The sequence below is a fragment of the Felis catus genome, chromosome A2 (assembly GCF_018350175.1).
Source record: "Felis catus isolate Fca126 chromosome A2, F.catus_Fca126_mat1.0, whole genome shotgun sequence".
In the NCBI taxonomy this organism is placed as follows: domain Eukaryota; kingdom Metazoa; phylum Chordata; class Mammalia; order Carnivora; family Felidae; genus Felis; species Felis catus.
Window position 1 is genome coordinate 9,185,383 of NC_058369.1, and position 25,132 is coordinate 9,210,514.

Genomic DNA, 25,132 nt, shown 5'->3' on the forward strand with positions numbered 1-25,132 from the left:
CCAAGTTGACCCAGCTAGCCCGGAGTAGGGGAACACCCTGGCCTGGCTTGACCCAGCCCTTTGAGGTAGAGTGGGGTGGGGCTTTGCTTCCGTCCCTTTCCTTCCCAACCTCCACTGATGACAGATGTCTGTATGTCAAACGTGGAGAACTGGACCCAGCAGCCCCACAGACCCCCAGTCTGGACCAGGGGACAGGGAGCCAGTCAGTGAGTCAGACCAGGGGGAAGGCACATGTGTGTCTATGAAGGTGTCAATGAATGTAGGGAGACATGTGTAGGTGTGAAGGAGAACTCTGTCTCTAGGGTAGGCACATATGACAGCGTTTCCTGGAGTGTGAGCCTGTGGGGTGATGTGTGGCTTAGGACCACATGTCTGGTAGGGTCCTTGCACGATGGTGCATCTATGGAACTATATGTGTAACTGTCGCACTGATGGCGGGCCGGAGTCCCTGTCATGGGTGTGTCTGACTGTAACCGTGACCGTGAGTGTCTCTGGGTGACTGTGGGCATGTTCGTAGGTGTCACTGTGTCTGTGAAGGTGTCTGGGGTGGCGTCCCCAAGGGCTGGATCTCTTGTGTTGATGGTGTCTTGTAGCGGGTTGTAAAGACGTGCAGGACACAGGTTTGCCTTCTAAGAGCGTCAGGCAGGGGAAGGCGAGTCCTCTAGAAGGGAATGGAAAAAAATAAATAAATAAAGGGAGTGGAGAAGGGACTGAGGTGGGTGGGACCAGAGACCCTCGGAGCGTTCCCCTTTATTTCCTTCCTGGGTCTCTCTGACCCTCCGTCTGGCTGGCTCCCCCATTCGGCATCTCCGACTTTGCCTGGGGGGTCTCGGTCCTCTGCCTCCTCCCGTTGCCAGGCAAGGCGCCGGGCACAGTGGGCCTCTGTTTCCCACCCAGCCTTCGTCTTCCATCTCGATCCCCTCCTCTGCCTCTCCGTGGCCCTCTTCCTCTGTCCGTCCTTCCTCGGTTGTGCACGTCTTTCCATCTCGCAGGTCTCTCCAGATCATCTCTCTGTCTCTCCGCCTCTGTCTCTCCCTCGTCTCTTCTAAGTGTCTTTCTTTTCCCCTCTACGGCCCTGGGCTCTGTCTGTCTCTCCCTACCTCTTGTCTCTCCCTGTCTTTCCATCTCTCTCCATCTCTGTCTTTCCCCGCCCCGTCTCCCGGTCTCTGCCGGACCGGGTGGGTCCGGGTGGGTCCTGGACAGCCCGGCCGGGGCGCCGCGACGAACAATGCCCCATTCACGCGGCCCGTCGGCGCCATGGCAACGCGCCCGCCCCGCCCTCCCCGCGCGCGGGCCGCGCGTGCCAAGAGGATGCCATGGTTACGTCAGGCGCGTGCCCGTCCCGCGCGCCTCCGCCCCGCGCGCTCTTGAAGGGACCAGACCAGCAGGGGGCGCCCGGCCGCAGCCTCTGACGGGAGTCAGGAGGGGCCGTCCTCCTCGGGGGCCTTCAGGAACTCAGGGCCTCAGTTTCCCCTTCTTTAAAACGGCAGTGGTGCGCAGAGTGAGATTGCAGTGGGTGCGTGCGTGTGTGTGTGTGTGTGTGTGTGTGAGAGAGAGCGAGAGGGAGAGAAAGTGAGACAGAGAGAGAGAGAGCGAGATGGCCCATGAAGTTGCCGTTTGGGGATGGTTGTGTGTCTGCGAGTTTGCATTTGAAAGTCAGTGGGACTATACATGTATGAACGTGTGGGTCCATGTTTGCACGCTTACGTGCGTGTTTTTGTGGGAAGGAGCTTGCGGTTTGGAGGTGATTGCATGTGTGTGTGTATGTGTGTGTGTGTGTGTGTGTGTTTTATATGTGATAAACACCTGTGTGTGATAGTGTCTATGCAGTGTGGGGGTGATGGTGTCTCTGTGTGTTTGTGGTTGTGTGACTGCGTACCCCTGTGTTTGCATGACGTGCGTGTGTGTGTGTGTGTTGGATGGCTGTGTTGTTGGGTGTGGTTTTGAGTTTGTGGGATTGTTGCTTGTGTGTCTGGGGGGTCTGGGTCACAGATTTGTGTGTGTGTGTGTGTGTGTGTGTGGAACCGGGGCTGAGCTCTGAGGACTGCCGGGGCTTGGCTGAGCCCCCCCATCACCTGGGGGCCTCCTGGCACAGAAGGGGGTGCCCAGCTGCTTGGGACCTCCGACTCCCCACGGGTTCAGGACTGCCCCAGCTGATGAATATTCATGAACGGGGGGGGGCTGACACCCACTGCCTACAGCTGAGAGTCCATTAGCCCCCTGGCTTTCCACACACTGGCTGCAGCGGAGGGGGGGGGGTGCCAGGGTGGGCCTGTGCCCGTCTCCACGACTTGGGAAGCTGGGGGGGTATCCTGGTGACTATCGTGGGGGCCATGTCAGAACGCTTGGCTGCCGGGTGGGACAGCTAAGGGGCTGTCTCAATGTTGTGACAGGCACCGGGGAGAGAGACTGTTGGATGACAGGATGTTCTTGTAACAGTGGTGGCGGCTGTCACCCACCGTTTCTTTGTAGCTCTGTCCAGGGACTCTGGGTGTTGTGTGGCGACGTGAGACGTGTGCCCGTCGCCTGCAATAGCGAGGCCTTGAGTGTATGTCTCCGGAGGGTCTTCGAGCAGCTCTGCAGGGGCCCCTACCTGCTGGCCGTCTGCTCTGTGACACCGTGACAGGGGGGGTATGTTGTCGTGTTGTCAGAGGGACTGGTTTGCTTCAAGCGCTGATTGAGGGACAGCTGTGCGCCACACCCTGGGGATGAAGTGATCGCTCTGCTTCCCTTCCGCGTGGGGGGGGGGCGGGGGCGGTGACTCCGTGTGGCCACGTGGCTACCGCAGCTGCAGGGGGGACCCAGCCGAGTATGTCAGTGCGCCTCTGCTGGTCAGCGTGACACTGGTGCAGGGTGAGGGTCAGCATGTCAGGCTAGCCGTGAGGACGCGCGAGACCACGTGGCTAACGGCGCGTGTGACCAGAATTGTTTGAGGGCGTGATGGTGTCTCTGCGTGTAACAGCGTGGCTGAGGGTGTGACAGACAGTGTCGCTGGTTGAAGGTGTGACAGCATAACTATGTGTGACAGCATGTGTGACAGTGTGGTTGTGTGTGACAGTGTGACTGAGGATGAGATAGCGTGGCTGTGTGTGTGGCTGTGCGATCGAAGGTGTGACAGTGACGCTGTGTGTGTGACAAGTGTGTGTGATGACACGAGCCAAGGGGCTGTGACTGCCCCACCCCCATCCCCAGGCTGCGACAGGGAGCCCGGCTACACTGTCACCCACAACTACACGGTCACATCCTCAGCCATGCTGTCACAGACAGCCTTGCTGTCATACCTTCGCGCTGGAGCAAGGGGCCTCATGGCGGGCGACGGGCAGCTGCCCAGGCTGGGGACGCACGTGGGCCTGAGGCAGGGACACCTGGAGATACAACCACTCGCTCATCCGTCTTCTGCGTGCAGGCTGGGTTTGGGGAGCGGCCCGCAGAGGCAGTGGGGACGGGTGCGGGGAGGGCTCCTCCGGTCTGGGGGACTCCAGCCTGGGTCCTGGTGTGTGGCTGGGTGGCCCCTGAGGCTTGGCTAGGGACACGGTGCAGCCAGCCTCACCCCCCCCCCCCATACCGACTCCCTGGGTCAGCTGGGCGGTGGCAGCACACAGAGGCCCCATTCAGGAGCCCGGGCTCGGTTTCCAGGGCGGGCGGGGTGGGTCTCCTGCCGGCTGCAAATGAAACGTTTCCCCAATTCCTTCCCTTTGCCTCCAGATGAGTGCTGGCCACAGGAGGCCTTGCTGCCCACCTTTCCTCGGCCCCGGCCAGGCTGTGCCACCAGGGGCGCGTGGGAATATGCGCCTGTGGGCCTTGCGTGCAGCTGTGGGCTGGCCTGTATGTTCCCATTTGTGACTTAGGAGTGTGTGCGTGCGTGCGTGTGTGTGTGTGCGTGTGCGCGTTTGGGTGTTGGCGCGACCAGCTATCTGTGTGTGTGACCATTTGTGATCACAGGTGATCTTGTGTACCTGGGTGTCCGTGCGTCTGTATGTATGTGATCTCTGTACCTTTGTGTGACTTTGCGCGTGCCACCTCCATGGATGATTTTGAGAGGATCGGCGTGGATGACCGCATGGGCTTGTCCCCTACGGGATTTGGGGGCCCTACGTGACTTTGTGTAACTGGGCTCAGGGTGACTGACTCTGGGAGTCTGTACAACCATGGCTGCCTATGTCTGAGTGTGTCTTTGCAAGTTGGTGTGGGTTTCGGCGTCTGTGGGGGTCTCTGTGATGGTGAGGGTCTTTGTGGATCACTGGAGCGTTCCTGGTGTTATTCTGTGGACGGATCTGGGAAGGTCTGGTGGGATTCTCTGTGTGGCTCTGTGTGTGTTTGTGTGTCTGTGTGTGATCATGGCGTTTTTGGATGTCCTCCCCCAGAGGGGGAGGGTCCGCATCTCTGTGCGTCTGAGTATGCCTGTGTGTCTCTGGGATTCTCTCGCGTGAGAGCCATGGTCCCGGGTGCCTGGCCAGGTGTGAGTGCCTTGGGAGCCAGGCCTGTAATACCTCAGGCTCAGACCCCACCCATCAGGGGCTCCCAGCCCGGGGTGAGGGCAGCGAGCACAAAGCTAGAACCCCAGGTTTGGGGCGCAGACCGTGCCTGCCAGGCTGGGCAGGGGAGACGTCAGGCCCTCTCGGAGAGTGGGGATCCCTAGTGCTGTCGGGAAGGCCTAGAGCACCCTTCTCCCTGACCCTGGCCACACCTATAGACTGGCTTTTCACTTATCCTGTGGGCCAGATGTCTTCCCGCCTCCCCCAGGAGGCCTGCCCAGCTGTCTCGGAGCCCAGCGGTGCCCGGCCCCGCCTTCAGCGGCCCAGGGCATGGCCGCCAGAGCCCAGATGTTTCAGTGCCCTCCCCTCCACCAACCCCCAACGCCCTGGCCAGGCAATGCCGTCGGCCTGGTTCCCGATCCTCCCTCCTCCTCGTTACTCCGCACACCTGCATTGTGAGAACACACCTGCTGCCAGCTGCAGCCAGGTGGGCAGTCCCGGCAGGGAGGAATGTGGGGGATTCCAGCTGCGGCATCCCAGCTGTGCCCAGCCCCCTGGCAGTGCCCTCCTCCCCCGAGAATTCTCGAAGGCCAGGTGCGCCCTGAGACCCGGGCTCTGTGGGGGAGGGGGTGGGGGGTACGGGTGCCCTGTAGAGCCCCCCCCCCTTGGCCTCACAAAAATCCTCCCAGCTGGCAGCTGTGGAGCGGGGAGCAGAGCGGAGGTGTGCGTGCATATGTGTGGGCGGGTGTGGGTACAGGGTGGGGGTGTCGAGGGAGGTGGGGAGGTGGTCTCAGCGCGGGGGGAATTCTGAGGGCGGACGTGCACGAACACGGGGGCGAGTATTTGTGTGAACACGACTGGGTGTAGTCTGTGACTGCGGAAGGAAGCGAGTGTGGGGAGGTGCCCACGGTGGTGCGAGAGTGTGTGTAAATGGGAGAATGGGTATTGTGGGTTTATGAATGGCGAGAGGGGTGTTGTGTGTGTATCTGGATGTTGGATTTGTGTGTCTGTGTGTGTGTGTGTGTATTGTGTATGTTTGTGTGTGTCTGGATGGATGAACGGGTGTTGCCTCTGTGTGTGTATATGTCTGTCTGTCTGAATGAAAGGATGGGTGTCCTCTGTGTGTGTGTGTGTCAATGAAAGGATGTCCTGTATGTGTGTATATATAGCTGCTGTGTGTGTGTGTGTGTGTGTGAGTGTGTGTGTGTGTGCGCGCAAATGGAATTGTGGTATGAGTGTGGGTGTAAGTGGGTATGGGAGGCTGGTCAAGAGCCTAGGTGTTTGGGGCCAGATGCAGGACTAGGAGGGTGACAAGGGAGTGGGCAGATCCCAGCCTCGGGGTCCGGCAGGACTGGTGGATGGGTCTGGGAGGACCGGCCATCGGGTGGGGGGAGAACTGGACCCAAGTTGGGGGGGTAGGCTTCTGAGGGGCGTGGCCCTTTGTGGCCATTTGCAGAGGGGCAAGGAGGGTCTGCCTGGCTCTCAAGATGCCCCAAGCCTCCAGCTATATTAAAGGTCCCAGACACCCCAACCCTCTCAATTTCTTCCCTGAGCTGTTAAGGCCCCAGGCCCCCTTGATCTCTAAATCCCTTTCCGGTCTCTTCTTTCAGCCCCTCACAGCCCCCACCCCCACCCCGGTCCCCCATGCATCATGCAGCCGGCCCCTTCTCTCCAAACCATTGCTCATGACCCCCCCCCCCGCCCCTGCATTCCTCCTGCAGCGGTGAGGAGCAGGCAGCAATGGCCCTGAAACTTTAAACGGTGTTAAAAGTTTCTGTTTACGAGAAGCCCTTGAATTTTTAAGGACGTATCGATTCCCTCTGCCACGGCCTCGCGCCGGCAGTGGCTGCGGCATAGCGGGCGAGGCCATGTGGGACCTGCAGGATTCTAGGGACGGAGCCCCCAAAGCGCTGAATGACTGACACACGTACCAGACGCACCCTCGGGCGCACAGAGCCCCCCTCCGTGACACATCACACGCACACTCCCACAGATCCTCATCACCGCCCCAGACCCACAGAGACCACCCCACAGAAGCACACGCCTAATAATGCCTGTTAACACTTTCCGCCACACGGACCCTGATCACAGACAGATTCGCTGGGACCCTCGCCCACCTGCCCACTTGGTAACACATACTCTGGGACACACAGACTCACATCCCTGCCACATTACGCACAAGTTCATCACACACACTGACACTTTCTGATGGAAAGATCCCCAGAGCTGGCATACACACCGTGGGCAGCTTGAAACACACGTGTCTATTCACCCAGTACTTTGTGTCAAACCCAGACCCTGTCTACACCTAACTCCCCCTGGAATGTCAGCCCTCTGAGGGCAGCCTCTTTTGTCTCGTTCCCCATGATGTCCCCAGCGCTTGGCACAGGGTTTGGCAGACGCGCACCCTCTCTGGCTCGCAGACACCCCCCAGCCCCCCCCCCCGCCACCGAGAGACCCACCACTACGTAACACAGGGCCACACAGAGAGACTCCTGGACGTTCACTGACCTGTGTCTCTTTTCCCCCAGAGAACACCCAGACCTGAGGACACAAGTCTAGTCACCCTGCCTCAATGATGTAATGTGACCAGAAGTACACCCCCTCAGGTGTGCTCCCTCTCTCTCTCTCTCTCTCTCTCTCTCTCTCTCACGCACACTCTTGTGCCTGCTTTCTGGGACCCAATGGGCGCAGCCATGGTAGCCCCCACACAGCCAGCCCTGCACAAACATACACACACACACACACACACCTGGGCACCAACACCCCTCCAGCAGACAATGCATGGCTTAGAATTGCCACAGCTTCTTGGCCCGGGAGGGCAAGAAGGTGTTGGCTGCACCTGGCAGGAGGAGAGAGCTTTGTCTCAGCAGGAGCTGCAGGCACCGCCTCCCCGCCCACCTTGGGGGTCACCTAAGGGCTCCCCCTGCCCCCACACTAGGGTCCTCAGCACCAACTTCCGCCTCCATTCCTTTCTGCTCTGGAAAGGAGGGGTCAGCGGCCTGCATGAGAGACTGGTCTCATGGTGGGGGGGGGTGTGACACATGTCTATGCCCATTTCTGTCCCTGCGGGTTGGGCTCTATGGCCCTTGCTAGATCTGTGTATGTCCATGATCAGATCCAAGTACGTGTGTGTGTGTGTGTGTGTGTTTGTATAGTGTCATAAGGGTGGGGTGTGGGAGGGGCCTGGGTGTATGTATGTCATACCCGTGTTCATGGCTGGGCGATCCTCTGAAGGACGACTGGTCAGTGTGCCCAAGGCCCAAGGGGACATCTGGGCACCAAGTGTGTGCTATGTATGTCCCTGTGTGGTTGTGACTGCCAGTGACACTTTGCCAGTGTCAGTGACACCTTGTATGTCTTTGTATCAGGGTCAGTGTGCTCCTTCCCTGGGTCATTAGGCATGTGTGTCCAGGTATCTGATGGCGCATGTTTGCACGAGAGCGTGTTAGCACATTTCCCCTTTAGTAGTGTCATTCTGCGTGCCCGGCTGTGTCCTCTGCAATGCCACAGCTGCCAAGATGTTTTGGTGTGGCTTTGTGTGTGCCTTTGGGTGTCTATGTATAGGAGCTGTGTGTCTGGAGTGCGTCAGAGTGTGGTTGTGTGATGATGCCTGTCAGTGTGTCAGTGTGAATACGTATGTGCCAGCATGCGCTGGTGTGTGTGTCTTCGTGTGGATCGGTGTGTGTCCATGTGAGGCCCTTGCTGGCATGTGTAAACGTGGTTCGTAACTGGAACGCGGGTGTGCAGGTTATCATCCTGTGATGGTGGGCCTGGGTGCCCGTCAGCGTGTGGGTCGTGGGCTGGTGTGCGGGGGCGTGTGTCCATGCCGTGTGTGTGTGTGTGTGTGTGTGTGTGTGTGTGTAGGGGTCTGTGTGTGCTCGGTTGTTGGAACGTGGAACGTGTGGCAATGCGTTCTGTACGTGACATGTGTGGCGGGGTCCGAACCCTGCTGTGTGTCAGCATGTGTCTGCGATGGAACGCGAGCCAGCACGTGTCGGGGTGGCTGTGTCGGTGTGCGCCCCCGCGCGCGCGTGTGTGTGCATGTGTGCGTGTGTGCGTGTGAGAGTGTGTGTGTATGTGTGTGTGCGCGCCGGCCGCCGCTCCCCCGCCCTGCCCGCCCCTCCCCGCGCCCCTCCTCCCGCCCGCGCCGCCCGCCCGCTCCCTCTCCCCGGAGTGCGCCGCTTCCAAACTTTGTCTAAACTTTCACTTTCACAGCGCGGCGGCGGCGGCGGCGTTGGCGGCGGCGGCGGGCGAGGGTGACCGGCCGAGCGGCGGCGGCATGGAGTAGACGCGCAGCGGCGGCGGCAGCAGCGGACGCGAGAGGCAGCGGCGAGCGCGGCGGCGGCGGCGGCGGCGGCGGCGGCGGCCCCGGAGCCGGCGGGGCCGAGCCTGCGAGCGGCGAGCGCGGGGCCGCGGGCCGGGCGGGCGCAGCGCGGCGGAGGCCGGAGGAGCCGAGCCGGAGCCGGAGCCCGAGCGCGGCCGCCGCCTGCCGGGCCTCCCCTCGCCGCGGCCGGCCGCCGCGCTCCCGCCCGGGCGCCCAGCTATGTACTCCCCGTACTGCCTCACCCAGGTACCGGCCGCCGCCCCTGGGCGACCGGGGAGGGGAGCGGGCGCAGGAGGCCGGCGGGCGGGCGGGCGGGCGGGCGGCCGGAGGGGGCGCGCGGCGGCCGGGGTGGGGGGGGGGGAGTGAGCCTGCGGGCGGCCGAGGGGTGCAAGCCGTGCTGTGGGCAGTCCCGGCACGCCTGCGGGCGTCACGGTGCGCGTGCGACCCTGGCCACCGGGCGGACTCCTGTTGGGGGCTCTGGGGGTGGCCGGCTGCGTGCGTGGCGCTGCCCCTGGAGCGCGGAGCGGGAGTGCGTGTGTGTGTGTGTGTGTGTGTGTGTCTGTGTGTGTGCGCGCGCGCGCTCGACTGGGGTGCGGTGGACTCCCGCCGACCTGTGGGCGACTGTGCTGTGCACCCGGGCAGCGTGGCCACTGGCAGTGGTTGCGGGGGTGACAGAGTGGCAGGGGGGTGGTCCCGAGGGCGCAGAGCGGGGACTGGGTCCCGCGGCGCTCTCTGGGGCGGGCGCAGCTTTTCCCGAGGGTGGCAGCGGCCGGCATGCGTGGCGGCGGCCCCTGCGTGCAGCCGGGGTGCCCGGGGCCGGCCGAGCGGCCCGGGCGTCGCCCCAAAGTCTTTGTTCAGGCCTCACATGGGAGCGGGGCTAAGAAAATGGCGGGGCTCCCAAATTTCGGAGGGTTAGGGGAGGGGAGGGAGGGACGGGCGCGCTGCCAGCCGGGGCCGCGCCTCTCGGCCGACCCTGGACGTCGCAGCCGCGGCCCCCCCACCGCCCCAAACTTTCCTCGGCGCAAACTTTCCGGCCCCAGCTACCCCGGCTGCGGCGCGGTGGACCAGGCGGGCCGGGGTGGGGGAATCCTGTCCTGCCGCCCAGAGGCGGGAGGGGCGGGAGGCAACCGTGGATGCGGCCGACGGTGCTGCGGCCACGCCGTCGGGTCAGCCGCGGGCACTACCGAGCCGACCTTGGCGCGCTGCGAGAGCAGAGCGCGTCCCGCCTCCAGCGAAGTTCCCTGCGCAGCGCTCCGCGGAGGCAAAAGCGCGGGGGATGCCTGCCCTGCCACTCCGCCTTCCCTGGGCGGTGGCCCCAGGCTCCGAGAGGGCACAAGAACTGTCCAGAGTCCCGCAGTGGCCCTGGTGGCGCTGCCTGCCGGGCCAGGCCGCTGCTGGCAACACAGACTCGGAAGAGGGGACACCTGGGGGCTGCCTCGCCCTGCCTGACAGCAAGGCCTGCGTGTGTGAGGGGAATCTTTAGGCCGGGCCCGGGGTCCTAATTGTCTCCTCTGCCCAGCCTGAGCCTCGCCAGCCTTCTGCCAAGCGTGCCCACAGATGGGAGTGGGAGTCCCAGTGAATCTGGCTGCTACCAGGTGGTGATGTGCGGCGAGGGGGCAAGAGAGCGTGTCAGGGGCTGCGTGTCAGCCGTGGCCACACCATACTCCCGTATCCACAGATGCGAGTGTGTATGTGTGTGTCAGTCTTGGGGTCTGCCTGTGGCTCCTCTGGGTGGCGGTGGGCAGGCCTGCGTGGTATGGACATGTGTGGGGCCCGGAAAGCGGGTTTTCCTGTTTCGCAACTGGGTGTCGTGAGTGTTGGTGAGGTGCACACGCACGTGTATGTATCACAGTGTGCATGCAGGTGTGAGCAGGCACTCTGGCCACTGTGTCACTATGAGGGACCCCACCCCCCGCCCCGGCCCCTGCATCTGTGCCTCTGACTGGCCAGTCGCTCTGTCTTGGGCCGCATGACAACCCCGTCCACCCAGCGGGGTCTGAGCTGTAGCTGCCTTTGGGGTGGTGTTTGGCTGGCCCGCGTGCCGGTGTTCGGGGCCTAGTGGAATCAAGACCCCATGCTCGAGTGTCTCCTGGCCCCCCAGCTACGCCGCCGGCACCCTGGCCTGCCCCCGGAGACCTGGCTAGGGCTTGGGCCCCTGGGAAAGAAAATGCCAGCCGATCCCCCGGTGATAAGACTAGGAAAGGGCTGGGGCACACCATGGCCATGGGCCATGGCCAGGGCTTGACTCTATGATACCCCAGAAGGGGGCAAGGGCTCAGCTCTGTCACAGGCCTGAGTGTGCCAGGGTGGATGGGGAGGAGAGCGGGCATGGTGTCTCTGGGTTGCATCCCTCAGCTCTATGTCGGCGGCTGCTGTCAGCTGGTCAGCAGGGTCTGGTCTGCCCCTCCCGACAGTCACATCTCTTGGATCCAGAGTCTCTGTTTTTACAAATCTTTCTGCTTCCATAATTTGCCCTGCCACTCTCTGTCTTTTTCTCTGTCTCTGTCTCTATATCTGGCTTGCTCTGCCCCTTTTCTGTCTCTCTCTCTCTCTGCCTCTGTCCTTCTAGATCTTTGACTGTCCCTGTCTCTCCTTGTCTCTGTCTCTGACTTTGGTTCTGGCCCCATCTCTGCTTCTCCCCTCCCCATGAGTCTCGGACTCTCTGTGTCTCTGTGGCCTCTCTCTCTCTCTCTCTCTTTCTCTCCCTCTCCCCCTTTTCTTTTTTTCAACCCAGAATTGGCTTCGATTTTAAAGTCAATAAATGATTGAGCAGGAACGAGTTTGGAGCAGCGGGGCCCTGGCGGGGAAAGGCACTGTGGGCGAGGGGGAAGGGCGGTGGGGGGGGGGGGGGGGAAATCTCCTTCTGGAAAAAGCATCGAAATCCAGGGCGGCTGGGCGGGGCGCTTGCTGGCGCTGCATGAGCCCACTGCAGCCGTAGGCCTGAGTCCTCGGCAGACAGGAGGGGATGGACGGATGGGACCCCCTTCCCCGGCAAATAGACACGCTCCAGAACGTGGACATACACATACATCACCGTCGCCCCTAAAATGCGGACATAAATGACCTGCTCATGCTGATCATCCAGACAGACACATGGACACTGACACACTTACAGACACAGGAAATGGTGGACCTGTGTTCGCTCCCACCCACAATGCGTGCACGCGCGCGCGCGCGCACACACACACACACACACACACCCCGCCTTGTGATGGGACATGTATATCGATGTAGGCTCATGAAGACATATCCAAGAGACAGTCCGAGAGAGGCTGACTCAAGTGTGTGTCCCCCCCCACCAACCCCGCTCTCGCTCATATAGACTCGAGGACAGATAGACTCAAGGACCGAGCGATGGACAGACACACACCTTTATGTCAGACGCAATGCTGTTGGCTCACCTAGGTGCATATATAGACCTGCATGCTTGCTGACATTTCCTGCCACACAGCCACGTGGGCAGTAGACTGTTCACGGAGCCCTGTTTCTGGGCAGCTACACACACACTCCTTCCAGGGAAGGGGGAATGGCTGGGGTGTCCCTGAAGCCCCTGCCTCAGCTGTCTCCTTGGGTCACTGTGGCCGCCCTGCTGCCCCCAAGATGCTGTTGCTCCCCTGGCACAGTGCAGCGCCCCCCTTTTATGGCACAGTTTCTTCCTGTCTCCGGCCCTGCCTGCTTCATGCCCACTTCTGGGATAGGAGGTGTGCGCAGGCCGGAGCCGGCACGGGGCGGGCCATGCTTGGGGCTACGTTAGGCTCCATTCGATGTTTTGAGGCTGGACCAGGCCAAGCTTGGAGCCGAGGGGCATGCTGGGTGAATCTGGGGGGCTGGATGCTCCCTTCCTGCCGGCTGCTGGAGCCAGGGGTCCTGGCCGAGCCAGGAATGTCTTGTGTGGCCTCAAGGGCTCCCAGATGGAGGCTGTGGGTGCAGAGATCAAGAATTGGGCTTTTTTTTTTTTTTTTTTTTATAAGACAGCACAGGGTTTGAGCTCTGCCTCTGCATCTTCTAATCCTGTGACTTGAACCACACGATCTTCTTGGTCTGCAAAATGGGTATCTCTCAGGCTGTGGTTAGGCTTAGCACAGGGCCTGGTACGTAGCATGTGCTCGAGAAATGGAATGACTTGTTGTCATTTTGGTTATCATCGTTAAGTCACCCGTAGGCCTTCCTGACTGAGGGAAAACTGCTTGAGGCGGGTGGAAGGCAGAGTGGAGTGAGTGCCTCCCAACCGTAGGAGTCCAAGTGGACTGCCTGGAGGAGGAAGCAAGAGAAGAGTTTGGGAGGAGGGAAGCCGGCTCATGGCCCAGCTCCTTTCCCTTGGGTGGGGTCCTATCAGCCAGGCAGGGGGCAGCAGAGATGATGGGGCGTGGGCAGGGGGTGGCAGGGGAGAGACAAGCCACGCGCTGACTGCCCTGTGGGGACCAGATACCTTTTTGGGGACCACTGGCCGCCTTGACCCTTTCCCTAATCTTGACCTTGACCTCAACCAGGCTCACTTTGGGGCTGGGCTCCGAGGTCTTGTTCTGGAGTGTGCAGGAATGTGTGTGTACATGAGTGTCCAAATGTGAGTGGGGCGAAGAGCCTGGGGTTGGGGGTGGGTCCCGATGATGGCTTAGGGATGTCTGTGTGGCTCCAGAGTCGTTTCTGCGTTTGCACCCGAATGGTGTCACCTGGGCCCACGATGGGGATAGGATGCATATGGGGGGGGGTCCTATGTGGGCACTTGGCAGGGTCAGGCAGTCATTGCGGGTGGGTGCAGGGGGTGGGCACACAGCTGTGCCTGCTGGTGAAATTCCCCTGGTAGTGAATGTCTGACTGCTGCCTTCCATGTTCAACCTGCTGGGAGCCTGGTCTTTCCCGTCGGCTTGGTCCTTGTTTTTCTGCTCTCGAAGCACAAATCTGGGGTCCCTCGCTTTCCTCCAGCTGGACCAAGAGAGGTAGAGGAGGCACGGACACCTGTGATTTCCTCCAGCAAAGTGCTGAGGACGGGGCTCCCGTCCCCCCAAGCTGGGGTGGGGGAAAGAAGGGTGTGTGTTCATTTTCCCGTCCACAAAGCCCCAGATATGGAGGCGCAGGAGCCAGGGGGAGGGCTGTGAATGGCCACCTGGGTTCTCCCTGATCCACACGTGGTCACTGGCGTGTTGGGCTTCAGAGCCACCATTTTGCTGCAGACGGCCACGTGGCCGCGAATGTCTGCACGGGTCCCTTTGCAAGTGTCCCCGAGTCTCCAGGTGGGCATCGTTGGGTGCTGCCTGCCTGTGTCTCCGGGGGTCATCCGAAGCTCTATCTCTGTGTATTCTGGCAGCAGTGAGGTTGAGGGTGTGTGCCCACTGGGTGTCTGATGTCGTCTTTGTGTCGCGGTGCTGCGGTGGCATGGCATGTCCCTGTGCAACCCAATGTATCCTCTGGATGTGTGGCAAAGGTCGTATCCGTGCGCCTTACTCTGCGTGTCGACCTGTGTCAGCAACCGTGTCCGTGCCTGGGTCTCCAGGTGTCACCTCCCCCGTGGCATTTTGCGTGCTGGGCTCGTCCCTCTGACCACCAATGTGCATCTCACCACAAGGGCCCCTCTCCCTGGCCTCCCTTGGCTTTTTGGCAGCGTGCGAAGTGCCCACTATGGCGGCCAGGCTAGCGGCTGGGAGCGGGCCGGCCTCTCCACGGCTTCCCATGAGGTCGGGCAGCCGTGGTGGCCCTGCTGTGGGCCCCGCCCGTGCCCCTGGCCCGGCATGGACAGAAGCCCGTTGTGTGGCGAGGTGCGGGTGTGTGTTTGGGCCGCCCACAGGCCTCCCTCTGTCTGCCGGGTGCGCATTGATCTTGGCTTCTGCCTGTGTCCGTCCTGGCCTGGCCAGCTGGGGTGTCCGGCTGTCTCTGTGGGCTGAGCCCTCCGCCCCCACTGCCCCCACAGTCAAGCCTGCCCTGAGTCCCACACCTCCTGTGCCTCCCGCTGTCCCTCAGAGGCTCTGAGAGCTCAGATTTGGAAACTGAGGGCCCCCCCTTCTTTCTCTCTCTCTCTCTCTTTCTCTCTCTCTCTGTCTTTCCTCCCTCTCTCCTCCCCTCCTCCCGCTCCCTCTCTCCCTCTCTCTCTCCTCCTGCCAAACGCGTCTTGGCTCTGTCTGAATATCTCTCCTCCTCGATTTTTGGCTCCAGCTCTGGGCGCGTTCACTAAAAGAAGGGCTAGCTCCCCCCTTCCCTAACCCCCCCTCCTCGCTGCCTCCCCCCTCCTGAGGAGCCCCTCTGAGAGCGGGAGTGGCCGTGTGTAGGGGCCTGGGCCCCCCAAGTGGGCTGGGCCAAGGGGGCACAGGCCTGATGGGTGAGGGGGCTGGGTGGACAGGGCCTGGCAGCCTGAGGGGGGCGGCCGCCAGGGTGACCGTGCTGCCTGGCTGGCCGGGCGGGCAGGTGGGGAGGGGTCGGGGGCATGGAGCTGGGGTGTCTGGCTTCTGGTGGGGCTGGCAGGCCTCTGTGAGGCGCAGCTGTGCCCAGAACTCTGAGCTGCGTTTGCCACCACTACCGATGTGGCTGCGCCAGCCGGGGAGGGGGAGGCGGGTGGCGGGCACTGCGGCGATCCGTAGCCAATGGGAAGGCAGGGTTGCTCTGGGGAGCTTTCCCCCTACTGGGGCCCCACCCTGAGGGGAAGCTGGGGGGTGGTGGCCAGCAGCGGGCAGGGGGCCGTGCCACCACCGCTGCTGAGGACCCTGCCCCCTTGGCCGAAAGCTCGGTGCCAGTCTTCCTGGCACGGATCGGGCAAGGGCGGGGGTCTGTCCCCACCTGAATCTGCGGGAGCCCAGCCGGAGGAAGGGGCAGCTCAGAGGCCCACCCCACCCCCTTGACCTGAGGAGGTGGCTTTCAGCCCCGGGGGCAGTCGGGACCCGGGGGTGGAGGGGGCAGATCATCCGGGAGATCCCATCGAAATATTGGCTCCCGTAAAATCGTCTCGGGCGGCTTATCCTGGGCCCATCTCACACAAAGTCGCACCCCGTCACCGGCACACGCGGGCACAAAGGATCACGCCGTCACACACAGGCACAGCACACCTTCCCTGAATCGGGAGCGCACAGACACCGGCGTCCCCACACAAAGGGACTTGCCTTCAGCACGCCAACGCCTAGAGACGCCCACCACACCCGAACACGTTGGCGTGGGCGTCGCACGCAGGGACGTGCGCTTGGGCGCAGACCCGCGGCCGCGCACGGTCACACGGAGACGCGGCACACGGCGCAGACACACGCGCTGCTTGTTGGCAAACACACAGGGGTGTGGAGCGTCTCACGGACCCACAGACACTCGGCGAGAGGCACGTGCACGTGCCAGGCACCCAGAAACGCACGCGAGAGCCCTGATCCCCGCACCCCCCCCCCCCGCCCCAGACACACAGGAGCACATGCACTCAGCGTGCACGTGCACACAGTGTGTTGCACACAGCAACACACCCTCAGACATGCCGTGACGCACACGCACACACTTGGCAACGTCTGGGAATACATTTGGTCATCGCACTCGGAGGGGCGTCTGCTGCCGGTGGGGGGAGGCCAGGGATGCCGCCCAACACCCTGCAGCGCCCAGGACGCCCCCACCACAAGCACCGATCCGCCCCCCCCCATGTCACCAGCGCCGAAATGGAGACACCCAGCCCTCGTATTGTCAGTAACACACACGTGGACACAACTCACACCCACGACACCCACGCACACACACGCACAGCCACACACACAGCCTTGCTCATCAGGACCCAGAGGTTGTCTCAGATGCAACACCCCCTGTACATAAGCCCGGGCACAAACGGTCTGGCGGTACACAGTCCCGAATTGCCCGGGTCCATGTGGCTGAGCGTCACGCCCACACAGACATTCACACCTGGCTTACACCTGGCCCTGCTTGGAAATGGTGTCTGAGAGATGACACCTGGCCTCCTCGGACCTCCCCTCTGCCTGCCTGCCCTCTGGCTGTCTTTGAGCGGCAGATTCAACCACCCTGACCTCTCCTGGTGGAATTTGGGACTCTGAATCCCTTGGGCCGGGTTGTCGCAGCCTGGGGAAGAAGCTTGGGGAGCCATATGCCTACCCTGCCCCGGGGCACCCCCAGCCCTCCGGCCTCGCGGCCCTGCTCTGACCGTCCCGCTTCTGGAAGCCATCGAGACAGTCCAGGAGGATGGAGGCGAGGCTAATTTCTGAAACTCTTGTCCTCCGTGGGGCTGTCTCGTTACTCCTCTGGCCATGGACTCTTCATTTCTGACTCCGCAGAAAGAGACAAGAAAGATGGCTGGCAGAATTGTGCAGGGAGAGAGCATTTTCTAGAATTCTAATGACATGTCCTAAAAGCCATAGTGATTGGCTAAAGTGTGCCGTGTGTGTGCTTATTATGTTGCGCCCTGTGCTGAGTGTCTTCCCGGCTTGTCCCCGTGGAATCCTTCCACGTGAGGCAGGGGTGGCAGGGGTTAGCTGTGCCCATGTGGGTGCTAATAAGGCAGGCATTTGGGACATTTCGTCATTATTAGGAGAGTGGGGACTCGGAGCCAGTTTCCTGGGTTTGAATCCCGGTTCTGCTCTTCACTAGCTGTGTGACCTTGGACGAGTCGCTCCACCTCTCTGGGCCTCTAGTTTCCTCTCACAGGTTATGGTAAGGATCAGAGGAGTTGGCTTGTAGAACGTGCTTTAACATAGTGCTTGATGCGAAATAAGTGCTTGATTTTATAGATGAGAAGCCGAGAGGCCTATCCAGCGTCAGGGTCAAGGGCTAGGAGGTGGCAGAGCCTGCGCCTCTTCTCTGGTGGCCGCCACCCTAAGTCCCACTGATGGAACAGAATCGTTCGGCAGCTGATTCTCTGGCCTTTACCAAAATTTCAGAGTGGGCCGGTACACCCCCACACTCCCATTGGAAGCTTGCCCCAGCTGTCAGCCCTTGAAGCCTCCTTACCACTCTGACCCTCAGATCTTCCTCCATTCGGGGCTCTGAGTGACAGTGGCTGGTTGCCTCACCCCCCTGCACCACCACTGGCCAGGCTCGCCTTCGGTACCCTGACAATGGGCACGATGCCTTCTCCCACACCTCGCTGGGCACCCTGCTGGAGCCTGAGTGCTGGGGGTGCAGCTGGGGGCCTATGCATTCCTTCAACAAATATTTACCAAGTACCTCTGGGTGCCAGGCCCTGTTCTAGACCCTGGGGGCTCCGCAGGGAGCAAAATCAGCAGAGGCGCCGGCCCCGGTGGGAGGGCAGACAGTGAACCTGATAAACAAGGGAGTGCCCGGTACTTGAGACAGTGACAGGTGCTAAGAGGGAAGGCACAGGTAGGGCCCACGGAAGCGCTGGGCAGCCGTGGTTTTAGCAGAGGTGATCTGGGAGGCCTCGCGGCACGGTGCTGACTTTCAACCCCACGCAGCTCTGCCACAGCTCAAGTGTGGCCTCCCAGGCCCTTTTCCTTCTCAGAGGGGACAGCCTGGAGGTCAAGGATATGTGGCTTAGCACGGATGCCCCCACCGTCTGCCCCAAACGCGCGGCCTGTCGTCGGTGCGGCCCGAGATCACCCGTTCCCCGTGCTTGTGGCTACACCGTAGGCTGCCCCCCCAAGACCAGGAGACAAGATGGCCGGGGTTTCTCCTGTGTAGAAACCGGGCGTCGACGGGCACCCGGTGTTCTCGACCCTGCTGCTCTGAGCTGGGGGTGGGGCGGGGGCAGCTGGTGGCCCGGAGTGGCACTTCCACCTGGGCCCCTCGATTTAGCTCCCCCGGGGCGGGCCCAGTTTATTTTTACCCCAGCCCGTCACCTTGGCCATGCCAGGCCGCGCCATCTTTTAGGGTCTTGGGCACCTGCCCACGGCTTGAGGGGACCTGGCTTTGTCTGCCGGACCTCTGATCCCCACTGGGCCCCCGCCTTCCTCCAACCCCAAAGCTCTAGATGTGAGGGGTCCCGGGCCGGGGCCGGTAGGGTCGGCGCCGCCGGCCGGCAACCACCGTGCCCAGCCTGGTGGCGTTCAGTTTGGCGCCCTGCCTGCCCGCCACCCCCACCCCACGCCCGGGCAGAGCCCAGCGGCTGCTGCTGCCAGTCTCCATTTCAAAGCTCGGGGTGGGGGTGGGGGAGCGTTGGGCGCCTCCCGGCCCCCTGCCTGTCCCGTGCCACCTGGGGCTTGTGCCCCCACGCCTGCTGCCTGGAAAGGCCCCGGGCTGCCTTTCTCGCCGCCCCTTTGCAGCCCAGAGCTCGGCGAGGATGCCCGGCTGGCTTCCATCATCCCTGCTCGCTTCCTCCCTTGCTCGCCTGCTTGCCTGTAATGGCTCACCATTTTTGGCATCTCCTCCCCCTCCCCCTCCCCCAGGCACCAACCTCACTTCCACGCCCGCCATCGCTGGCTCTCAGGCCTTCTCTGCTGCCTGGGGCCGGGACCCTGGAAATGAGAGTTTGGGAGGGCCAGGCGCGTGGGCACCAGGGGCTTTCTGGGTGCGCGCGTGTGTGTGTGTGTGTGTGTGTCTGTCTGTCTGTCTGTCTGGAGGGGGACGCGTGCTCCGAGCCAGCGCGTACAACCTGCCTCAAGGCTGGTAGAGCTGGGCTGCAGAAAGGGGGCAGCACAGAAAGCGAAGACCCTCCCATTTCTAACCAGACCCAGGGACCCAGAGTCAGCCTCTGGGCCACCAGGAGACCAGGGTGGGCCTTCTTGCCAATGTCCAGGGCCTGGACTGGCAGAGGCAAGGCTTTATCTGTGGGGTGCCCAGATCCTTCCTCCCCCACCCCCAGGTCCCCCCAGGGCTTCAAGATTCCTGCTCCTCCTCCTGGAACTTTGGGGAGGGGAACTCAGCCCCATGTTGGGCACTCATGCCCCCAGAGGGGCAAGGGACTTTGGAGGAACCGGTTTACTACCCCCGCCCCCCCCCCCAAGCTCGCTGCCCGGGCCTCTCTGCCTCTCTCGGCACTAAACAAAGTTTGCTAAGTAACTTCAAATGTTATTTGAGGACGGCCTGGCCTCAGCCCAAGGCGGCCCTGTGGAAACTTGTTTTTCGCTGCCGAGGCTCCAAGTATCAAAGACACGCTTTCGGGGGGGGGGGTGCTTCGATGTCTCTCCCCCCTCTGTGGCAGGGGCTGGCCCTGAATGGACACACAGATGCACAGAGGCCCGCACCGACAGAGGGACGCACCCATCATGCAGTGTCTTGCACACCACACGCACGACAGCCGTGGACCACAGCCCATATAGCACACAAAACATACACGTCCTGACACACCGAGAGGGGGGCGGGGTTCACAGGGTGCTGCCCCCAGCCCACAGGGCCTGGGAGTTTTCCAGCCGGTGAGGTTTCTCGAAACCTGAAGTCCTGTATTCTCAGGTCTCCTGGGCACGAGCTGGTGCTCAGACAAGTCCCTTCCCCTCTCTCGGCCTCAGTTTCCCCCTGCTGCAGAGGGAAGAGGTGGGCCCGGGGTGGTGTGAGAAGGGGAATCCCACGCTGATCAGGAGAGGGCCTGGGGTTTTCTCGTCCCTCCGGCAGGGTTGATATAAGGAGCGAGTCCCTAAAATCAGGGTCTGATACGAGCCTAGAGTACCAGCAGTGTTTTTGAGTGTTAGTGGGCATTTTTGGCAGCCCCGACCACCCCCCAAAACCTGATACGTGCCCACCGCGACTGGAGGCCCCAACCTCAAGCAGCCCCGGGTTCTCCAGGTCCCAGGGAAGAAGTGTCTGGTCTTCTCACCTTCTCCCTCCATTTCGCCCCTGGTTTTTCTTGAGCTTTCCCCAAATCCCTCCTTCTCTTGGTCTCCACCAGCCCTGCCCAGGCCTGGAGCTCAGGGAAAAGTGTGGGAAACAGGCTTGGGGTCTGTGTCCCTCACTGAAGCCAGCCTGACCGGGGGGGGGGGGTCCTGCGCACCCTGAGATCCCCGATGGCCCTCCCGGGATCCTCTGAACCCAAGCAAGAAGCTGGGGGGAGGGGGGGGTGGGCACCTGAGTTGACCACAGCGGGCAAAGGGGAGGCTTTATCGTAGGGTCCCTCTGACCCGTCACCTACCGAGGCTCACAAGCAAAGTGGAGTCCATTGGACACAACAGAAAAGCCAAGGCCCGAGAAGACACTGGACTGACTCTCTGGGGTCCCTGAGAGCCTCCCTCTCTCACTGTCAGCCAGACCCTCACTGAGGTAGGTTTTCGGGAGTCCCCCAGTCGCAGCCCTACACACTGCCTCATCTCCACTCACAGTCGGTACCCGCAACACCCCGCCACCCGCAGTCTGTCGCGCAGTGACAGCCTGTCACAGGCACTGCCGCACACCGGCACAATCTGTCGTCCACGCACAGTCTCACACACAACCTGTCACACACACGCACACACACACAGCGGCACAGTCGCACGCACAGCCAGCCTCCCGCCATCACACCAAGCGTCACAGCTTGTCACAGCCATAGACTCCTCACAATAAAAATAACAGCTACCAACTCCAGAGCAATTATGCCTGGGCAGCAGGCGGAGTGTGTGTGTGTGTGTGTGTGTGTGTGTGTGTGTGTGTGTGCGCGCGCCAGCGCGTGGATGCACGTGACCTCCTGTAACCCTCTCAACCTGAGGCGGCTATGAGTAACCTGTTTTACAGATGAGGAAACGGAGGCCACAAGGTCAAGTGCCAAGGTCATGGCGCTAGAAATGGGGGTGGGGGAGGAATTAGTCAGGCCCCCAGGGGCAATGAAGGCTTAAACAGGTCACCCTGCCTTTCAACTCACTCCTATTCAGCCAGTACTCACCTTCCTGGCCCTCCCCGTGAGAATTCCCTTCCCATTCCCTGGATGGGCACAACTGAGGTTCTGAGCAGTCCAGCCAAGAAACAGGGGAAGGGGCCTCAAACTGTCTGCCCTCTGCTGAGGAAATTTGAGCCATGCTCTCCACCCCGAGTGCTATTTGGCTCCTTGTGGGCCCGTGGTGGCAGGATTCCGTGTGTAGGAGCCTTTGACTGGGGCCAGGGTCTCTGTCCACGGGGTGGGGGCGGGGGAGCGGGGAATTGGCAGCTGTAGGCACCAGTGAAGTCCCTCAGCCCTAGCCAGGGCCCAGAGACTCCCCAAGGCCCTCCGCATTCCAGGGCGATTCCTCCTCCCCCTCTGCTGCCCGCCTTCCCTCACTTTCCCCTTCTTTGTTCCACCCCTGCCGCTCCCCGGGGCTTCCCCCATTAGAGCTGCCCTGGCCAAAACCAACACGCCTCCAATGACTTCCCGCCGAGGCTGGCCGGGCAGCTGGCCCTGCCCCCTGGCCTGCTCAGGCTCTGCTGGCCTCAACGGTGGCCCCAGCACACGTGGCCACTCCTAGGGGGCTTGAAAGGACATGTGCACGCCCTTGCACAGCATCCCGACGGTGCGCCCTGGCACCCGCATACCCATGGCTGACCACCCAGCAGGGCACTCAGGCGGGCTCTCGTGCGCACACCGAAGCACAGTCCTGCACAGAGGCTCAGATGGGTCTCAAGCACACCCTTGCCTGGCACTCCCCCCATGGGGATCCCAGGCAGGCCTGGCACCCCAGTGAGATTGCCAGGAGCACACATGGCCATAAACATGCCCCTTGCCCGACATCAGATGGGGTCCCCCCAACACACACACACACACACACACACCACATGCATTCTCCTGCTTGTGCCCGGACCTGGCTCCGAGCGAGCACAGGCACTGCCCTGTGCCCCCATGGGTGTGCTGGGCCAAGGTGGGTCAGTGAGCCTAGGGGAGCTGCTGGTGCCCACACACGTGGCTCCAGGCCCACGCAGGTACTCACCTCCCCAGGCTGCACACGCGTGTGTTTCACGTGAGCCGCACACCTGCCAGGCCGCCCAGGGCACCTGGCTCCAAAGCAGCATTCAGGTTGTTGGGGGAGGAGACCGGGAAGCGGAGGCCTGATTCCCACCGCCAGCCGCCAGCCGGATTTCTCTTAGAACACCCGCCTCCCCAAATGTCCCTGGGGCGAAGGTGAGCGCCCAGAACTGCTACCCAGTGGCACCCCTGCATGTGATATATTTATATTGGAAATTTGTACCTTTAAATATAATTTATATAGAACCTCCCCCCCCCCATTTCTGTTCCACGTTTCTACTTGGATTTTGCCACCCCCCCACTCGGCTTCGTCCCAAACCTGCAAACCCACTTCGCCAAGCAGGGGCGTGGGGCCAGGCGGCAGCAGCCTTCCCCCTTCCCACTGTGGACGCCCCACGTTCTTAAAGGCCGGGCCACACCAATGAATCCTGCCGCTCTCCCCCCGAAACACAATCGCGGGGGTGGGTGCTGGCGGCCAGACGTTGCTTTTTGGTGTGTGTTTGCTGTTGCTGCTTAAATTAATCCTGAGTGACGGCCCACAATTCCTCTCCACAAAGAGGCCATTTAATGCCCCCTCCTCCGCCGAAACTTCCCTTTGCCCCCCTGAGTCCAGCTGGGCGACTCAGACCCTGCGCTGCCCTCCTGGCCTTCCCCTCAGGTGTGCCTGGGGCGGAGGGAGTTTCCCTGGTGCGCGCCACAGGCCCTCAGGAGCGAGGGTGGGTGGATTTTGGAGGAGTGGGAGATAATCTTAAAATAGAAGCACACTGCTGAGTAGAGGTGGTGGTGGGGTTGCCTCAGGACTCCGTAGATGGCCCCACTGCCCCACTGTGGCGCTTTGATGCCCCAACCAGGCCGTCTCCCACGTCGCCCCGAAGATATCCCCCCTCCCCACCAGTGCGCCATGCATCACAATCGTGTGCCTTTGCAAACCCCGGCAGAAATGTGCCACCCGTGCCACGTACTAGCCCCAGCCTATGCCCCTTGCCAGGTGCCCGCCGCCTACGAGCTCCTTTCATTGTCGCCTCCAAGGTGTTCTTTTTCTGCGTGGCATTCCGGACCCGCTGCAATTAGCTCACGCCCCAAGGGGTAGGGGGGTGGGGGCACAGGTGGGTGGAGGTCATGGGGAGCACCCTCCCCCCACCGGCTCGGGCAAGAGGAGGGCAGTATTCTTTCCACCCGGCAGAACACGGGTGCTGACAGTCACGGTCACTTGCGCCACACACCACGGGGTGGGAAAGGACAACATACCCCTCGACGGGGCGAATGGCCCCGGCCCTAGGGCACCAAGAGGGCCGTTGGCCCTGAGCGGGCCTTGCGCAAAGTCGGGTGTGCGCGTGCGCGGAGGCGAAAAGGCGGGAAGCCGTCGTGCAACAGGCGCCTGTGCACACGTCGGTTGGGTCGCTTGAGCGGAACCGCGCCGGGCGTTGAGAGAGGAGTGAGGACCACTGCCCCCCCGAGGGCAGGTGAGGGGAAACCGGGAGCAGGTGTGAAGGAGCGGAGGCACAAGGCGAGGCTTTGAACGATGCGGCCCTGAGGTCCGGAACCTTCGGTGTCCTTGCTCCCTCCCCGCCGCAGCACCAAGCCGCCCGGGCTCCCTCCCCGCCCGGGCGCGGCCTAACCCCTCGTGGCGACAACCCAAAAGTGGCCCCGCGTCGAGGGCCGGCCGGGTTCGCGTTCGGAGGCCCTTGCCATTTGCAGCGGCAAAGGCCGCCGCCAGAAGGGGCTCAAATGGCGGCGTTTTGGCCTGTGAGCTGGTTGGGTCCCCAGACGCCCCGGGTGGGGCTGTGGGCCGCCTTTGCCTAAGTTTCCCTCTTTCGTGCCCGTCCGGATACGCGACAGGGGATAATGCGCGCGAGGGCTTTGGAATGAATGCGATGTTGATAATTCCTGTTATTCTTTGGTTGCGCGGAGGACCTTGGGGGTTAAATGCCCCCAGAATCCGACGGCAACTTTGGGTCCTCAATCTGGAGAGGGTCCCTTCTCTGCGCCGCATTGTGCGCGCAGCGCTGTCTCCGGACCCCAGGCCTCCGAAGAGCCTCCCCGCTTCTCCCCAGGCCGCTTTTTTTTGGGGGGGGGGTGGGGAACGAGGGAGGAGAAATTTACCAGGGGAGATTCTTGTTTGTTTCGAGGGTTGGCTGGGTTTGGGGGCGTTTGGCCTCCAGCAAGCACGGGGAAGAAATGTGACTAAGTGGCAGAAAATGTGCTTTCCTCTCCTCTCCTCTGCCTTCAGGCCGCGGGAGTTGCGCAGTCTCCAAGAACCTTTAAAAAAATTTCCTCCAGATCCCCTCTGAGCCACACTGCCTTCTCTCTCCTGGCTGACTTCTTGAATTGGGGGTGCTAAGCCCCCTTCCCCCCACCGTTGCCAGCCATTTTGCAGCACTACCTGGGCAGGCCCTGGGGGGAAAAGGATGGAAAAGTGGGGAAAGAACGTGTGCGCCGAGTGGGCCCGACTTAACCTGTTGGAGGAGGCTGGTGTCCGGATAAAGCCACCCAGCCGCTCCGAGCAGCACCCTGGCATTCAGAGAAATTGCCCCGGGGGCCTCCCAGCCGGCCCGCGGAAACCAGTCATTAACCCGA

General features: G+C 62.0%; 1 protein-coding gene across 1 annotated transcript in view; it reads left to right on the forward strand.

Moving 5' to 3' along the window:
• The first annotated feature begins 8,899 nt into the window (after positions 1-8,899).
• The window catches only part of NFIX (nuclear factor I X), a 99,945-nt gene continuing 83,712 nt past the window's right edge, over positions 8,900-25,132 (forward strand). The window contains exon 1 of the mRNA XM_023246090.2: positions 8,900-9,048. Coding sequence (XP_023101858.1) covers positions 9,022-9,048 — 27 coding nt within the window. The 5' untranslated portion in view covers positions 8,900-9,021. The remainder of the gene's footprint in view (positions 9,049-25,132) is intronic.